We start from the raw sequence: 16,227 nt of genomic DNA, 5'->3' as shown, positions 1-16,227 counted from the left end.
ATGCAAGAGACATAAGGATATAATGGACATTAAAAAAATACACATCATCTGAAAAGTCAAAGTTCCATATGTGCAAATATGCAAGTTATCGGTGTATAGGAATGCTAATTTCTCTTTAAAATTTTTGGATTTCCACCATTTGCAGGAAAAAACAAGGAAAGTTCCAGATAAAAAAATGGTCCACAATAAACACTAACGAAGTGTGAATGGTAATGAGCCAACATTGTCCATGCCGAAACAAAAGATTGTTAGAGGATCTAAAAGAGTTGAACAAAAAAAAAGAGGATCTAAAAGAAGTGCCACTTCGAAAACGACGTCGCCTTCCGCGTTCAGGTTTTTTCCCTAGAGTACCCATTTGCTGTTTCCATTGGTCAAATTCAACAATATCATTATCACTTATGTCATATGGCTTGGACCCAACTAGATATATTATGGTTGGTGGTAAAATAACCACCCGGTCTAGTCCAACTCTTTTTCCTTATCATGAAATCATGCAATTTGTGTTGATTTTAATATTATCCATCTAGAGAACATGAGATATCTTTGTACATAGCCTTTGTATGTTTTGGGGAATATAAGTAAAGCATGAAGCATCGTATCTTTTCTCATTACTTTCAAAGCACGCATGAAGCAAAGCACTTATAGTAGAAATTGTCAGTTGACAGGGAGAAATTGATTAAACAATCGAACAAGTAGATGATGGCGAATCTTGTATGGCGAATCTTGTACACTGCCCACAGGTGAACAAGCAGATCACCTGTCTTTTTTTACTTGATGATCGAAATGAATTAAAAACTTATCATCTACTCCATATAAAAAGTTTACACTTATGTAGAGTTTTTATGGTAAATGAAAATTGTGTTAAGGCTACTATATATAATTAGAAGCAGATACGCATAAACAAAATTGTATAAAAAATTGTATAAAAATGAGGAAATAATTTTCATATATAAATATATATTAAAAATATAATGTAATTTAAGAAAAAAAAACATATGATTAGAAGTATTTGTCTCAGATGTTAACATGAAAGATTATATAAAATCACATACATATTACTATATTTCGAAAATATCGTTAAAAATAGTTAGGATTCGAAAGACAAATCATAAGCGCAAGATTGTCATTAATCTTAAAATGATATTTTGATTTTGAGATTAAACAATATATATTGTGGAAATACCGTAGTCTAATGGTTAAGGTCTAAAGGTTTCTACACCTAGGTTTGGAGTTCGATTCACAGACTATGCAATTTATTGCAGATTATCCTAAATCCAGGTTTCAAATCTTGGAGAAAGCGTGATTTATTAGACAACTATGCAGATTATGAAAAAAAAAATTACAAGAGATCTTCAACATAGTGCAAGTAAATCTGGTCAGGCATGAATCTTCATAGGACGGCTCAGATGATGCAGTTAGGCGTAGATCTTCATAAGACATTGTCGGTTGTCGAATCGTCTATGTAATCTTTCTAATAATTATAATATCATAATAAATCAGCGTTAGGAAAAAAAAACATATATTATACTCTACACACACAAAAGTAGAGTATTTAGTCCAATTTCGAAAACACATGTCTAAACAAGAAGCATTCTATAATAAAAGGGGCCTAAATGTTAATTGATATAACAAAAAAACAACATAGTTATACGTTATTTAACAAATAGTCCTTCCTTCCTCACTCACTCACTCCATACTCGGGTCGGGTGTTTTAGTTCTGCGCCGCGCCGCTACCTCTCGTCGTGCTTTTCGTCTCTGCTCTAAACGTAAGTTTCCTTCCATATCTGTGTTGATCTTAAAGTACGTCAAAGCTAAACCGTGAGATTGTTGAACCTGATTGTTCCGGTTTAGATCGGGTCATATAATAATCGCATAGTTTTTTTAGATTGGGAACCTCAGAACTGAGACTAATGTTTAGGAAACGAATCCTAGTTTTGCAATCGCTGCGTCGTCGAGTCAATCTCAGTAACCTCGAAACCCTAATTTCGCGGCGCCTCTCGGTAGTATCATCCAAACACTCGAATGATGCAGAAACTGGAACGTTCTCGCTAGCTGGGGAATTAGCGTCTCTCGTAGAGGAATCTCCTGCTCGCCTCGATGACGATGTTGATACCACCAAACCTAGAAGCCGCATGGAGCTGAAACGATCTCTGGAGCTTCGTCTAAAGAAAAGAGTCAAAGAGCAGTACAGTAACGGCAAGTTCAACAACCTCCTGAAGAAAGTGATCGCGAGGCCCGAGACTCTTCGCGACGCGTACGACTGTATCAGGCTCACCTCCAATGTGTTAGCAGAGAGAGACGGCAATGTCGCGTTTGCGTTTGATTCGATGGCGGAAGAGCTGTCTAGCGGTGCGTTTGACGTTGCTTCCAATACCTTCTCGCTCGTGGCTAGAGATAAAACGAAGGAGGTTCTCGTCTTGCCTAATTTCGATCTGAGAGTCGTTCAAGAAGCCGTTAGAATAGTCTTGGAAGTCGTTTTCGGTCCTCATTTCTCCAAGATCTCGCATAGCTGTCGAAGCGGGAGGGGGCGTGGGTCCGCGCTGAAGTATATCAGCGAGAGCGTGTCTCGTTCTGATTGGTGTTTCGCTTTGAGCTTGAGCAAAGAAGTGGATGGTTCTGTTTTCGAGAGCTTGCTCTCTGTGATGGAGGAGAAGGTGGAGGATGGTAGCTTAAGCGTCTTGCTCCGTTCTATGTTTGAAGCACGTGTGCTGAATTTTGAGTTCGGTGGGTTTCCCAAGGGTCATGGTCTTCCGCAAGAAGGAGTGTTGTCCCGTGTGTTGATGAATGTTTATCTTGATCGGTTTGATCGTGAGTTTTATAGGATCTCAATGAGGTATGAGGCTCTAGGTCGTGATGATGTAGGTGGTGGAGGACTAGGTTCGAAACTTCGGTCCTGGTTCAGGAGGAAGGCAGGAGAGCGAGATTTGATAAGTCCTGTGGAGAAGGACGTCGCTGTCAGAGTTTACTGTTGCAGATTTATGGATGAGATTTTTTTCTCTGTGTCTGGACCCGAGAAAGTCGCGGTTGATATCAGATCCGAAGCTGTAGATTTCTTACGGAACTCGCTGCATTTGGACATCACAGATGAAATGGGGTCGTTACCGTGTGAGACGACCGGTGGGCTTCGTGTTTTGGGTACCTTGGTGAGGAAAAACGTGAGGGAGAGTCCCGCTGTGAAAGCTGTTCACAAGTTGAAGGAGAAGGTTAGACTCGTTGCGTTGCAGAAAGAAGAGGCGTGGACCTTGGGAACAGTTAGGATTGGGAAGAAATGGTTAGGTCATGGATTGAAGAAGGTCAAGGAGTCAGAGATCAGAGGCTTGGCAGATAGTAACTCTACCTTGAGCCAAATATCTTGCCATAGAAAGGCAGGCATGGAAACAGATCATTGGTATAAGGTCTTGCTTAGAATCTGGATGGAGGACGTGCTAAGAACCTCTGCAGATAGAAGCGAGGAGTTTGTCTTGTCGAAGCATATTGTTGAACCCACGATTCCTCGAGAACTGAGAGACGCGTATAACAAGTTCCAAGCTTCTGCTGCGGCGTATGTTTCTTCAGAGACAGCTAAAGTAGAAGCTCTTTTGCCCGGTCCACTCTCTCAAGATAAACCTGTTTTCTTTGGTGATGTTGTTGCTCCTACCAATGCTATAAGAAGGCGTCTTTTTCGCTATGGATTAGTAACTGCGGAGGGTTATGCTCGTACCAACTCTATGCTTATATTGCAAGATACTGCCCAAATAATTGATTGGTTCTCGGGACTTGTCCGGCGATGGGTGATATGGTATGGAGGCTGTAGTAATTTTGATGAGATAAAGGCGCTTATCGACAATCAGGTCAGAAAGTCATGCATCCGGACTTTGGCATCAAAATATAGAATACACGAAAACGAAATAGAGAAACGCCTTGATGAAGAACTGAGCACGATACCCTCTGCTGAAGATATAGAACAGGAAATACTAGATGAGAAACTAGTTTCTCCAGCGTTTGACAGGGATGAACATCTAACGTACGGCATTGCCAATAGTGGTTTGTGTTTATTGTCTTTGGCTCGAATAGTGAGCGAATCAAGGCCTTGCAATTGCTTTGTAGCTGGTTGCTCTATGGCCGCACCTGCTGTTTACACTCTACATGCAATGGAAAGACAGAAGTTTCCTGGTTGGAAAACTGGATTTTCTGTTTGCATTCCCTCTAGCTTAAATGGAAGGAGAATAGGGCTCTGTAAGCAACACCTCAAAGACCTTTACTTAGGTCGAATATCACTTCAAGCTATTGATTTTGGAGCGTGGAGATGATTACTTTTCTCTCCACTACACGAGTTCTGCAAGTTTGCTGATATATTCCGAGGTCAACTTTGATTCATTTTGGAGATGTTTGTTGAGCTTCAAGTATCTGATGTCTAGAAAAATCTAAGGTCCAGTTCCTATTGTTCTTCGGATGTGTGCAGTAGCACAGTTTGAATACCCCTCAGAGTCTAGAACCGTGGCATTAGCTGTGCTTGTGGAAAATGCTAGGTGAAATGGTTTCCACGGCGTTCGCAGTTACAATTTTCGTCAGTTTGACTGTGTTTCTCAAGGCTTATTCTTGGATCTTTCTGATCCTTTATTTCTCATGGAGCAGGTTTTGAACGTGACAAATGGAGCTAGCGGATCGAGCAGTCGGGCTTCTATTATCTTCAATCAGCTTATCCATATTCACCTACTATACTTTCTGGGTCATCATCCTGGTAAGTGACTATCTCATCCTCCAAGTTGCGCTTATTAAGACATCGTATTTTGATGTACCAATTGTCAACGAATGTTTTGGATATTACGAGGAAGAAGCTCACGTGTGTTATAATATTTCCTTTGCAACAGCCATTTGTAGATAGTGATCACTTCATCCACAAGTACTTCTTGCCTCAAGACTATGCGATTCTCGTACCTGTCTTCGCTGGCGTAACTCTCTTCTCTCTTCTTTGCGTATTCATTGGCATGGTCATGCTCAAATCCAAAAAGAAGAAGGCTTGATTTGGTTTTTCATTGCTTCAGCTGTTCTGCACACTTTGTTTTGGACTTTTTGGTCTTTTGAGAGTTTTAGGCCTCTGCCTGAACTTTAGTTGGTGTAGTTGAACCGTACGAGACTATTGTCTTAAAGTTGAGTACCCAAGGACATATTATTAACTAAATAAAGTGTTTTGTTTGGGGATATCTGCGAATAAATTCTCCTGTTAATCTGATCATCATTAATACCAGTATGCTATGATGGACTTTAGGCTCACCAAGAACTCAACTAAATATCGATTTTCGGAAGATAATAATGATTTCGATTTGAGTTTGGTTTCTTTTGAATCATAGCGATTTTGAAATAGATGTGACTACTGTTATGAATTGGATTCGAGTTTGGTTTCTTTTGAATTATAGCGAAATTGAAATAGATACTTATCAAAAAGAAAAAAAATAGATGTGACTACTGTTTTCTTTGTTTTTTGGTCGTTTTTGCAGTTGGTTGTTGCCGACTTTTCTTTTGGATTTTATTTGTTTTGTTTTGTTTTCTTTTAAAATATATTTAGGTATAAAATTGATAGATAAGACTACTAAATAAAAGTTACATGTGGACGTTATTCAAAATATAAAATAGAAATCTATATTTTGAAGTTGGAGAAAAGATAAATTATGATAAATAGTAGTAGTCATCATAGTCTAAGAGCTGGCAAAGCATTAGAGACACAAGTGTGGTTCTCTTTGCAATTATTATATGTCTCTGGTAATGAATTTGTTTTGACTTATCTTATGGAAACTTAATCATAGTTTATAGCTCTGTAAATCTTATTAGTCATATGCCTACTTAGTGCTTATGGACATATATCATTTCAGGTCACTCGTACACTTGATAATTCAATGATAGCCATTCGCGTGTGCTGACTATAGACCAAACATTAAAACATACAATACAAAAGCCTATAGATAATTTCCTTTCCATTTCTATTTTATTTTCCACACGGTTTAATAATATTCCTTTTAAACCACATATGTGTAGTCTACACTATTCATTCCAACCAAACAAACAGCCAATATATTGATTTTCCACACTGTTTAATAATATTTCTTTTTAAAATAATACTCTTCCACATCTGTGGAGTCTACTATTCATTCAACCAAAAATTAATGCATATACATCCAATATACAGTATATAATTTCCAGTTTTCCACACGGTTTAGTAATATGCCCTTCTTTAAAAATAATAATACTCTTCCACATTTGTGTAGTCTACTATTCATTTGAACCAAAAAGCTGTCATTAACTATATTACTAAAATAGAATTTCGAAATCGGAAGGGTGTAGATTCGATTTATTGGACCAGAAAATAATAATAAATGCATGTTTTCTTCTGTATTTTTAAATGTACTGTCATCTTCCGTAATACGCCAAAAACATTCTCTCTTCTTCCTTCTCATTATAAAAATACGAAACCTCAACAGATTCACTACTCTCAGGAGATTCACTCGAACCCGGATCCCATCACGGAAGAGGAGAGAGAGACTTATCTGATGTGGCGGGGATTGGTTAATTCGAAATTCCGTTAGAGAAAAAAAATGGGATGCGTTAACTCGAAGCAGACGGTCTCCGTGACGCCTGCGATCGACCACTCGGGCGCCTTCAAGGAGAGCGAGAACGAGTGCTCCGGATCGGGCCGGGTCGTGGTCGAGGAGGATCCGCCTCGTCCGATCCTCAAGAAGCTGGCGTCGTGGAGGAGCAGGAGCTGGAAGAGGAGGAGCCTGAAGAGCGAGGTGGGGAGCGAGCTGAGCGAGTCGGGGCGTGGTAGCGACTCGCTGAGTTTCCGTCTCGGTAGTATCAGCAGATACATTGAAGCCGAGCAGGTCGCTGCCGGATGGCCTGCGTGGCTGAGCAACGTCGCTGGTGAGGCTATCCATGGTTGGGTCCCACTCCGATCTGATGCTTTCGAAAAGCTCGAGAAGGTATGAGTTTGGCATAGTGGCTAAAACGTTAGAATTACATGTAAGAGGTCATAGGTTCAAGTCTGGGAGAGATCTGTTTTAACTTTTATCATCAATGTTCAAAAATTAGTTACGCATTAGTTGGGAGTTTTGCTAGAGAATACAAAACAAAATAAATAAAACAAATTTGTGGAATTGTACTAAAAGCTTATTTAGATCTATTTAGGTAAATTGTAATTGATTTAATACGATTTAAACTATTTGAGTTCCATAAATGGAATTTTAACAAAATTGTTTAGGCTTTGACCGATTTTTTAGAAACATTAGTTATTATTAATTTATTATTAAAATGTTGTTTGGTTGAGGAAGGAAGTAGTGAAACTAATTGAGTTTAGTTTGGTTTGGTGTAGATTGGACAAGGTACTTATAGTAGTGTGTTCCGTGCGGTAGAGACTGAGACTGGGAGGATTGTAGCATTGAAGAAGGTGAGGTTCGACAATTTCGAGCCAGAGAGTGTTAAGTTTATGGCAAGAGAGATTTTGATACTTAGAAAACTCAACCATCCCAACGTTATCAAGCTGCAAGGTTTGATTACTTCTAAACTATCTTGCACTATACAACTCGTGTTCGAGTATATGGAGCATGATCTCACTGGTCTTCTTGCTTCCCCTGACATCAACTTCACTACGCCACAGGTTCGTCTTTATACATGGAAAAATCATTATCCATAGTGTTTTGAGGGGAGTTTTTTTCTCATGTGTTTGGTTTTATGATAATTGCAGATTAAGTGTTATATGAAGCAGCTGTTTTCTGGGCTTGATCATTGCCATTCTCGAGGTGTGATGCATCGGGACATAAAGGGTTCGAACCTTTTGTTGAGTAATGAAGGAGTACTAAAGGTAGCTGATTTTGGGCTAGCCAACTTCAGCAACTCTTCTGGACACAAGAAGAAACCTCTTACCAGTCGAGTTGTCACTCTGTGGTACCGTCCACCTGAACTTTTGCTTGGGGCAACGGACTATGGAGCAGCTGTTGATTTGTGGAGTGTAGGTTGCGTTTTCGCTGAATTGCTTCTTGGGAAACCTATTCTCCGGGGAAGAACTGAGGTAGACCACATAGCATTGTCTTCTTGGACCTTTTGGTCATAGATCGGTGAAAAATGAACTCAAGTGCTTTTACTTGAAAATTGTATGGAACAGGTTGAACAGCTGCACAAGATATTTAAACTGTGTGGATCTCCACCAGCAGATTACTGGAAAAAATCAAAACTTCCTCATGCAATGCTTTTCAAGCCACAGCAAAACTATGACAGCTGTCTCGGGGAAACCTTGAAAGATTTGTCGGAGATTGAAATCAATCTGATAGAAACTCTTCTTTCTATTGATCCACTAAAACGCGGTACTGCCTCCAGTGCCCTTGTTTCTGAGGTAAACCTTATATCCATTAACGTATAAAGCTTGGGAATGAACCACATTGCTGCATTTTGCTTATCTCTTACAAATGAAGACATTGCGTTTTTTCTTTTGCCAGTATTTTACTACAGAGCCTTTTGCTTGTGATCCCTCAAGCTTGCCAATGTATCCGCCTTGCAAGGAGATAGATACAAAGCATCGGACAGAAGCAGCAAGGTTAAAATTTTCGTTCATTGTCTGATAGAAAATTACTATCCCACCCATTTTGATTTGTATTAGATACTGGGTCTTGGAAGCATTTGTAACATCCTCGTACTTCATGTCTTCAGGAAAAAAATTAGCGGGAATGGAAGACGTGGTGTAGAAGCGAGGAAGCCATCACGGAAGGCCCTTTCATTCAATAAATTGGCACCATCTGAGGTTACTTTCTACTTATTCTCTTTGTCTACCTGTTATCAAGTATGTTCGTCGTGCAAGAAACTCAAATGTGCTCTCTTTCTATGTGTGTTGCAGGAAAGAATTGGTCATTTAGTTCCTATTTCGATGGAAAGTGATGCCAAGTTCTGTGGGAAGCTGCAAACGGGCCGGTTAGATCACAAGAAAGACGAAGCTTCCCATGTGAAACATGCATCCCAAGGTGATGTACCTTTCTCAGGGCCCTTACAAGTTTCTAAATCAAGCAGTTTTGCTTGGGCGAAACGAGAAAAAGATGAAGCATGTGTTAGGGTACATAATCCTTCTCTTTCAAGAGGTCACGTTCCTTATGCTTCTGGACATTCTCCCGTCGAGCCTAAGAGAAATGAGGGTAGAAATGATGATGACAAACGTAGTGAGGACAAGACAGATCCTCGAGGCCAGGACTCGTATGAGATGGTGAAGCGTTCTATGCTGAAGCAATGGAGACAACTTGAACGTCTAGATTCTTTTGGTGCATCTGACGAGTATCACTCGCAAGAAATGTCATTGGGACAGAGAGATAAACTGACGACAAAGATGGGTAAAAATTTGGTACGTCCATAGATTATTGAAGCTCTAAGAGCAGCACCCTTCTAGTTTCTTCTTTGATAATATCCTAAAATTCCTTATAGAATTTTTCGTTGTTTGCATTGTTCCCATGGCCGTTTAGTGCTTTTGATAGACATAATAGAGAGACCAAGCACGCTCTGTGCTATTAGTTCTTTCAAGTGAAACAAAGAACTTGGCTTCATTGTTATTATTGCTGTAATGCCCAGTGTCAAAACCCATTCGGTGTACTAGAAATAAAATGAAGTGATTCCAAGGATATGATTGCACTACTGCTGTAACGGTTTACATATCTATTTTGGTGATTGCATGAATTTGTATATGAAATTGCGTAATGCAGCTAAGAAAAGTAGAAAGAAAGGACCAGTTTACCGTTGTGTTCAAATCATGTTTGCTTAGCTGTTTAAGTATTCTTCTGTTCTTTCTCTCTCCACGCTTTTGCCTATAAAGGGGGGGGGGAGAGAAAAGCAGGCATGATTAAGATTGTCTCCTTTTTTGAGTTCATAGAAAAGCATGCTCAATGATGCGTATAACTCAAGATATTGACAGGGTGATGATGGGGACAAGATCGAATTCTCGGGCCCTTTGCTGTCCCAATCTAATGGAGTTGATGAACTAGTGGAATGGCACGAGCGCCGCATTTGCAAGCTAGTTCGTAAACCGTGGTTCCAGAAAGGTAAAAGTTAAGATAGCTTTAACAGACTATCCTTCGTTGTGGTTTCAAACAAAACCTTTGCAGCTTCTTATAATAAAACATTGTTTGTTTCTCAACTGAATTGTAAATTGTCCAGTGTTTTAGGATTTCAGACTTCCATTTTCTTTTGAGACATGAACAAAAATGTGTTGGTTATTTGAACTTGCAGGTAAAAAACAGGGGAGTTGAAATGAATGTTGGAGAAAACGAGCTCCAAGAAAAATAATTATCAAGCAAATATGAAAAGGCCTTCTGTTGTTGTTAACTGTTTTTCATTTAGTTTTTAAGGTATAAGTTTGAGATCCTATTCAATTGTATGATTCAAAGGCATTGGATGTATAGAGAGCTCAGATCATAGATTATACCATAAGCACTATCTATAATCCAGATGAGAAAATTTCATCTGAAATAAAATTCAATTGTACTCACCCTTACATTTAACTTCTTGTAAGAAAATGAAACAGAAGGTTACATTTTTTATTGTTCTAAACTGGTAGATAATCGTTGTATTATGTATACTACTTTACCACCGTAAAAAGAACTACTCTTTGATTGCGTCCATAGAACCTTACTACTGTTTTAAAACCCTCACGGATTAACCAATGAGCTTCGGCTTTGTTAACCAATACTGGTTAATCCTTTGCCTTGCGTACTCCATGTAGTCGAAGTCGATTTCATTCACATGTTCCTACACAGTGTTACAAAAAAATCAAGATACGTACACAATATGCAGGTATGATAGAAGGTTGACTGTGGAGAATACCGATATGATTCCCCATAAACCCCAAGTTAGATGACTAGCAAGTGTATATTTCTCAACATCTTCAAGGAGTTTTTTCACCATTGTATCGCTTGGGTCTGCTTCACCTGAAGAGTTCAAAAGAACAAATACATTTGAGCATGCTGAAGCTCATAGAGAGACAGGGAGAAAGTGGTAAAACTGTAACCTGAAGGGCTCATATATGTTTTCACAAATCTTTTACGCTCCTCCACACCTATATATATTTGACTCACATTTTTATATCTTTTACCATTTCAAAAGAAAAAGAGAGAGAAGCTTAGATGAAACAATGAGTTACCAGGATATTTACTGTAATCCATGATGTGAGGTGTGTCAGTGTGGTAATCAGCAGCCATCTCGCAGAAGTGATTGGCAATGTCATAAGCCACAGGATTGTAGCAAGAATATTCATAATCCTGTTTTTTATTTGAACAACAATGAATTTAATAAGAATGCATATTTAAGTAATGGATGCCACACCAAAAGATAAACAAAATATATGAAACCTCACAATGATGGTTATTGCTTTGGTTTCTTCATCCATCATTATGTTCCCATACTGTAAATCATTGTGGCAAAACCCAATCTTTTCATCATTCTTAAAAAGAGACTTCTCAAGCAAATTAATCTCCATCTCCATGACATCGAGACGGAAAGACTTAGCTTCTTCTGGTGAAGCCAATCTCTTGCATGCACTTAGCCACTTTCTGAAGTCACAAAGGCCAGAAAAAGATTCAAAAGAGATTCATAGAAGCAAAAGTAGAACCTAGCAGAGAAAAAAACATACCTTAATCTGTCCCAAAGCAAAGCCTTCTTCACACCAGGCATGTCAAGACCATGAAACTCCTTCATCCTAGTCGCTATCCGACCAGATATCACAGGATCACGCAAATCAGAAGCAGATAGTGTCTGAAAAAAACACCAAAATAAAAATCACAACTCAAGAACATAGGGGGAAGGAAGTGCAAAGATAATTGAATTAAACTTAATAATACCCGTGCATGGAGGAACTCTTCGATACGACCATTACCAAACCGAGCCAACAGAAGAGGCCCATACCCATACTTAGACACGCACTCAAACGTCCTGATCTCATCCTCACGGTCAAAGAAAACCCCAACGCCTTCACCGTATATCCTAACGAGAACCTTACGGGAAGGCCCGCTTTCTCTAGTGGGCCACTTGATCTGAAACACCTCGTTGGTCATCGCGCCTTTCAAAGGGATCACCTGCAAAGCCTTGGAATCGATCACGTCTTCCCACTCGGATGCTATGGCTTGCAGAGCTTCCTTCACTTCTCGTGAGAGACGATACTCTTTGCTCTCCACATTCGTTTTCTCGTTAGCACCCATCGTATGTGTATCTATAGTTCCTGTGTGTACATCAAACAAAGACTCGATCTTTTAGGATCATGCAACAAAGGCTCTGTTTTTCGTAAAGTTTGCGACTTTAAATCTGAAACTGTACGATCAATCAAAATCTATCATTACACTTAGTTTCTTAGCAGGAGGGATCTGATCATTACACAACACAGCACAGGTGGATGGAGGAAGGAAAGGAAACGTCTTACGTTGAGAAAGAGAAGGGTGCGCGCAGTACGAGGAAGATGCAGAGGATAGAATCAGGATCAAGGCAAGATCCGGTGTAAACAAGGAAATAAAATGAAGGACTGTTTTATTAAATAACTTTAATAGTTTTAATCTAAGCTTCTGAAAATTGCATTTAAGTCCTTGTACTTATGGGAGATTCCTTTTTGTTGCACATATGTTTTTAGCACGTCCAATAAGAAACGAAGTTCCACGTGGCATCTACCTGTCGTACTCTCTCTGTATCGCACGAGTTCTCTAGTAACTTCTAGTTAAAATTAAAGCTAGAGAAGTCTCTATCTTTCGAGATGAATCTCTTTTTTCTTTAAAATTTACGTCTGCTGTCTCCTTGCTTTCTCGCAGAACCACAAAGCTTTCTAAAACATCTGCTTGATCGTTACCAACAAGAACAAGAAGGTTTCTTTCTGCGCAAGTTTTAAGGTAAATAGGTTTAACTTCTTGGCGATTCTTGTTCTTTTTCTCTCTTTGTAGATTCTGAGATTTTGACTTGTTTTGTTTACTGTTTTAGGAACAACACTTTACAAGATGAATCCGGAGAAGTTCACACACAAGACAAACGAGACAATAGCCGCTGCTCACGAGCTAGCGGTAAACGCAGGACACGCACAGATCACTCCTCTGCACTTAGCAGGAGCCCTGATCTCCGACCCTTCAGGGATATTCCCTCAATCAATCTCCAGCGCCGCCGGTGGTGGAGAGAACGCTGCTCAGTCAGCCGAAAGAGTGATCAACCAAGCTCTAAAGAAGCTCCCCTCGCAGTCCCCTCCTCCCGACGACGTCCCCGCGAGCTCGAGCCTCATCAAAGTCATCCGCAGAGCTCAAGCCGCTCAGAAGTCGCGCGGCGACACACACTTGGCCGTAGACCAGCTGGTCATAGGTCTTCTAGAAGATTCTCAGATCAAGGATCTTTTGCAAGAAGTTGGCGTCGCGACGCCTAAGGTGAAGTCTGAGGTTGAGAAGTTGCGTGGGAGAGAAGGCAAGAAAGTGGAGAGCGCTTCGGGGGATACAAACTTTCAAGCGTTGAAGACTTACGGGAGAGACTTGGTGGAGGAAGCGGGGAAGCTCGATCCGGTGATAGGTCGTGACGAGGAGATTAGAAGAGTCGTTAGGATCCTCTCGAGGAGGACCAAGAACAACCCTGTCCTTATCGGAGAGCCAGGAGTTGGCAAAACAGCTGTTGTTGAAGGCTTAGCGCAGAGGATTGTGAAGGGAGATGTCCCCAACAGTCTTAGGGACGTGAGGTTGGTGTCTTTGGACATGGGTGCTTTGGTGGCTGGTGCTAAGTACAGAGGAGAGTTCGAGGAGAGGTTGAAAGCTGTTTTGAAAGAAGTTGAGGAAGCTGAAGGGAAAGTGATACTCTTTATAGATGAGATTCATTTGGTGCTTGGCGCTGGGAAGGGGGAAGGGTCTATGGATGCAGCTAATCTGTTTAAGCCGATGTTAGCTAGAGGTCAGTTGCGTTGTATCGGTGCCACGACGCTTGAGGAGTATAGGAAGTACGTTGAGAAAGACGCTGCTTTCGAGAGAAGGTTTCAGCAAGTGTATGTAGCTGAGCCGAGTGTGGTTGATACTATTAGTATCTTGAGAGGGCTTAAAGAGAAGTATGAAGGACATCATGGTGTTCGTATACAAGACAGAGCTCTTATCAATGCTGCTCAGCTCTCTGCTCGTTATATCACTGGTCGGCATTTACCGGATAAGGCTATTGATTTGGTGGATGAGGCTTGTGCTAATGTTAGAGTCCAGCTTGATAGCCAGCCTGAAGAGATTGATAATCTCGAGAGGAAGAGGATGCAGCTGGAGATTGAGCTGCACGCATTGGAAAGGGAGAAAGACAAAGCTAGTAAAGCTAGGCTTGTGGAGGTGAGGAAAGAGCTTGATGACTTGAGGGACAAGCTTCAGCCTCTGACGATGAAGTACAGAAAGGAGAAAGAGAGGATTGACGAGATAAGAAGGCTTAAACAGAAGAGAGAAGAGCTCATGTTTGCTCTGCAGGAGGCGGAACGAAGATACGACCTTGCGAGAGCTGCTGACTTGAGATACGGAGCGATTCAAGAAGTGGAGTCTGCGATAGCTCAGCTCGAAGGAACCTCTGATGAGAACATGATGCTCACCGAGGACGTTGGAGCAGAACACATCGCTGAAGTTGTGAGCAGGTGGACTGGGATTCCGGTGACGAGGCTTGGTCAGAACGAGAAGGAGAGGTTGATTGGTCTTGCTGATAGGTTGCACAAGAGGGTTGTGGGACAGGATCAAGCGGTAAGTGCAGTCGCTGAGGCGATTTTGAGGTCTAGGGCGGGACTTGGAAGACCGCAACAGCCGACTGGTTCCTTCTTGTTCCTTGGACCAACCGGTGTTGGTAAAACTGAGCTTGCTAAGGCTCTTGCTGAGCAGCTGTTTGATGATGAGAACCTTTTGGTTAGGATTGATATGTCTGAGTATATGGAACAACACTCTGTCTCTCGGTTAATCGGTGCACCACCTGGGTAAGTACCTCCTTGACTCTTTTTACTTATTAAAGAGAATTATGTTTTTTTTTACTTGCTTTCTTACATGATTTGTGTTTTTCTCATCAGTTATGTTGGTCATGAGGAAGGAGGGCAGTTAACCGAGGCTGTGAGGAGGCGACCTTACTGTGTAATACTTTTTGATGAAGTGGAGAAAGCCCACGTTGCTGTTTTCAACACTTTGCTCCAAGTGTTGGACGATGGTAGACTGACGGACGGACAAGGGAGGACGGTGGATTTCAGGAACTCGGTGATAATCATGACGTCGAACCTTGGCGCAGAGCATCTTCTCTCGGGGCTGACTGGGAAAGTGTCTATGCAAGTGGCCCGGGAATGCGTGATGCAGGAGGTGAGGAGGCACTTCAGACCAGAGCTGCTGAACAGGCTCGACGAGATTGTGGTGTTCGATCCTCTTTCGCATGACCAGTTGAGGAAAGTAGCCCGGCTCCAGATGAAGGATGTTGCCGTCAGGCTTGCTGAGAGAGGTGTGGCTTTAGCAGTCACTGATGCTGCGTTGGACTATATTTTGGCAGAGAGTTATGATCCGGTAAGTAATGTCACTATTCTCGTAGTAGTTTGGTAATATATAGTCCATTGGCTGACTCTTTTTGTTGGTGTTGCATGATCAGGTGTATGGTGCTAGGCCAATAAGGAGATGGATGGAGAAGAAGGTGGTGACAGAGCTCTCAAAGATGGTTGTGCGTGAGGAAATAGATGAGAACTCCACGGTATACATAGATGCAGGCAGTGGTGGATCTGATCTTGTGTACCGTGTTGAGAAGAATGGAGGGCTAGTGGATGCCACGACAGGGAAGAAGTCGGATGTGTTGATTCACATTGCTAATGGGGCAAAGAAAAGTGATGCAGCTCAGGCGGTGAAGAAGATGAGGATTGAGGAAATGGATGATGATGAAGAGATGGTTGAGGACTAAAGTCTTAACCACCTTTAAGGAGTCTGTTGCAATGTTGTTCTTTGAGTTGTTATGCAACTTGATCCTCTGTCGAGTTGGAAGAGACTAAAATGTTCTGCTTTAGTTTTTGGTGTGGCTTTCGGTAGACTTTAAAAAGTCAGAATGGTGTGAAAATGTAAGAAGTCTACTTGGTAATATCTTTCAACCTTTTAAAGAGAATTAAGTTTACGCATAAAACCATAGTATAGCCTTATTACTCTTTCTTTCTCCTAGTTTCAAATCTTAACCTTTTTTTAAGTCTGTAACGTGAGTTCTTCCTAAGCTGTGATCTAAGCTTTGAGAGTCGGTAAAGACTCATGT

At 40.9% G+C, this 16,227-nt stretch overlaps 5 protein-coding genes across 10 annotated transcripts; 4 read left to right on the top strand and 1 right to left on the bottom strand.

The window, feature by feature from the left end:
• Positions 1–1,622: 1,622 nt before the first annotated feature.
• LOC108818399 (dolichol-phosphate mannose synthase subunit 2) lies at positions 1,623–5,181 on the top strand. 2 transcript variants are annotated; one of them, XM_018591363.2, is made up of 3 exons: positions 1,623–1,766; positions 4,615–4,720; positions 4,851–5,181. In XM_018591363.2, the coding sequence occupies exons 2-3, from the start codon at positions 4,631–4,633 to the stop codon at positions 5,001–5,003; spliced, it is 243 nt and encodes an 80-aa protein (XP_018446865.1). In that variant the 5' UTR covers positions 1,623–1,766; positions 4,615–4,630; the 3' UTR covers positions 5,004–5,181. The 2 variants fall into 2 exon arrangements, with proteins under 2 accessions (XP_018446865.1, XP_018446866.1); XM_018591364.2 differs by lacking the exon at positions 1,623–1,766 and adding an exon at positions 4,364–4,508.
• Positions 1,773–4,685, top strand: LOC108818398 (nuclear intron maturase 4, mitochondrial). Its single transcript, XM_018591362.2, has 3 exons — positions 1,773–4,341; positions 4,442–4,508; positions 4,615–4,685. The coding sequence occupies exon 1, from the start codon at positions 1,911–1,913 to the stop codon at positions 4,287–4,289; it is 2,379 nt and encodes a 792-aa protein (XP_018446864.1). The 5' UTR covers positions 1,773–1,910; the 3' UTR covers positions 4,290–4,341; positions 4,442–4,508; positions 4,615–4,685.
• Positions 5,182–6,381: 1,200 nt separating the features above from the next.
• On the top strand, positions 6,382–10,537 carry LOC108817416 (protein IMPAIRED IN BABA-INDUCED STERILITY 1). 3 transcript variants are annotated; one of them, XM_056990976.1, is made up of 9 exons: positions 6,385–6,953; positions 7,343–7,627; positions 7,715–8,038; positions 8,132–8,359; positions 8,463–8,560; positions 8,674–8,764; positions 8,858–9,352; positions 9,917–10,043; positions 10,231–10,537. In XM_056990976.1, the coding sequence occupies exons 1-9, from the start codon at positions 6,570–6,572 to the stop codon at positions 10,248–10,250; spliced, it is 2,052 nt and encodes a 683-aa protein (XP_056846956.1). In that variant the 5' UTR covers positions 6,385–6,569; the 3' UTR covers positions 10,251–10,537. The 3 variants fall into 3 exon arrangements, with proteins under 3 accessions (XP_056846955.1, XP_056846956.1, XP_056846957.1); XM_056990975.1 differs by having other exon boundaries at positions 6,382–6,953; positions 8,674–9,352; XM_056990977.1 differs by lacking the exon at positions 10,231–10,537 and having other exon boundaries at positions 9,907–10,045.
• On the bottom strand, positions 10,399–12,503 carry LOC108817417 (probable choline kinase 2). Of its 3 annotated transcripts, none has more exons than XM_018590094.2 (8): positions 12,368–12,503; positions 11,838–12,214; positions 11,630–11,751; positions 11,354–11,549; positions 11,141–11,258; positions 11,009–11,056; positions 10,825–10,928; positions 10,399–10,749 (listed from the first exon to the last, which is right to left on the bottom strand). In XM_018590094.2, exons 2-8 carry the CDS (start codon positions 12,192–12,194, stop codon positions 10,657–10,659), a joined length of 1,038 nt encoding a protein of 345 aa, XP_018445596.1. In that variant the 5' UTR covers positions 12,195–12,214; positions 12,368–12,503; the 3' UTR covers positions 10,399–10,656. The 3 variants fall into 3 exon arrangements, with proteins under 3 accessions (XP_018445596.1, XP_018445594.1, XP_018445595.1); XM_018590092.2 differs by having other exon boundaries at positions 12,413–12,503; XM_018590093.2 differs by having other exon boundaries at positions 12,333–12,485.
• A 241-nt stretch (positions 12,504–12,744) lies between these two features.
• On the top strand, positions 12,745–16,104 carry LOC108817415 (chaperone protein ClpB1). The gene is made up of 4 exons (XM_018590088.2): positions 12,745–12,869; positions 12,958–14,935; positions 15,026–15,503; positions 15,586–16,104. The coding sequence occupies exons 2-4, from the start codon at positions 12,975–12,977 to the stop codon at positions 15,886–15,888; spliced, it is 2,742 nt and encodes a 913-aa protein (XP_018445590.1). The 5' UTR covers positions 12,745–12,869; positions 12,958–12,974; the 3' UTR covers positions 15,889–16,104.
• Positions 16,105–16,227: the final 123 nt, after the last annotated feature.

This window comes from Raphanus sativus, chromosome 7 (assembly GCF_000801105.2).
Source record: "Raphanus sativus cultivar WK10039 chromosome 7, ASM80110v3, whole genome shotgun sequence".
Taxonomy (NCBI): Eukaryota; Viridiplantae; Streptophyta; class Magnoliopsida; order Brassicales; family Brassicaceae; genus Raphanus; species Raphanus sativus.
Note: the sequence above shows the minus strand (reverse complement) of the source record. Positions and strands in the feature narration are given on the sequence as shown.

Coding starts and splice junctions, on each gene's coding strand:
- LOC108818398 (XM_018591362.2), top strand. CDS start 1,911: ATGTTTAGGAAACGAATCCTAGTTTTGCAATCGCTGCGTCGTCGAGTC.
- LOC108818399 (XM_018591363.2), top strand. CDS start 4,631: ATGGAGCTAGCGGATCGAGCAGTCGGGCTTCTATTATCTTCAATCAGC. Junction 4,721..4,850: donor CTTTCTGGGTCATCATCCTG/GTAAGTGACTAT, acceptor CCTTTGCAACAG/CCATTTGTAGATAGTGATCA.
- LOC108817416 (XM_056990975.1), top strand. CDS start 6,570: ATGGGATGCGTTAACTCGAAGCAGACGGTCTCCGTGACGCCTGCGATC. Junction 6,954..7,342: donor CTTTCGAAAAGCTCGAGAAG/GTATGAGTTTGG, acceptor GGTTTGGTGTAG/ATTGGACAAGGTACTTATAG. Junction 8,360..8,462: donor CCAGTGCCCTTGTTTCTGAG/GTAAACCTTATA, acceptor TTCTTTTGCCAG/TATTTTACTACAGAGCCTTT.
- LOC108817417 (XM_018590094.2), bottom strand. CDS start 12,194: ATGGGTGCTAACGAGAAAACGAATGTGGAGAGCAAAGAGTATCGTCTC. Junction 11,752..11,837: donor AAGAGTTCCTCCATGCACGG/GTATTATTAAGT, acceptor TGTTTTTTTCAG/ACACTATCTGCTTCTGATTT. Junction 11,057..11,140: donor GGATTACAGTAAATATCCTG/GTAACTCATTGT, acceptor AAATATATATAG/GTGTGGAGGAGCGTAAAAGA.
- LOC108817415 (XM_018590088.2), top strand. CDS start 12,975: ATGAATCCGGAGAAGTTCACACACAAGACAAACGAGACAATAGCCGCT. Junction 14,936..15,025: donor TTAATCGGTGCACCACCTGG/GTAAGTACCTCC, acceptor TTTTCTCATCAG/TTATGTTGGTCATGAGGAAG. Junction 15,504..15,585: donor TGGCAGAGAGTTATGATCCG/GTAAGTAATGTC, acceptor TTGCATGATCAG/GTGTATGGTGCTAGGCCAAT.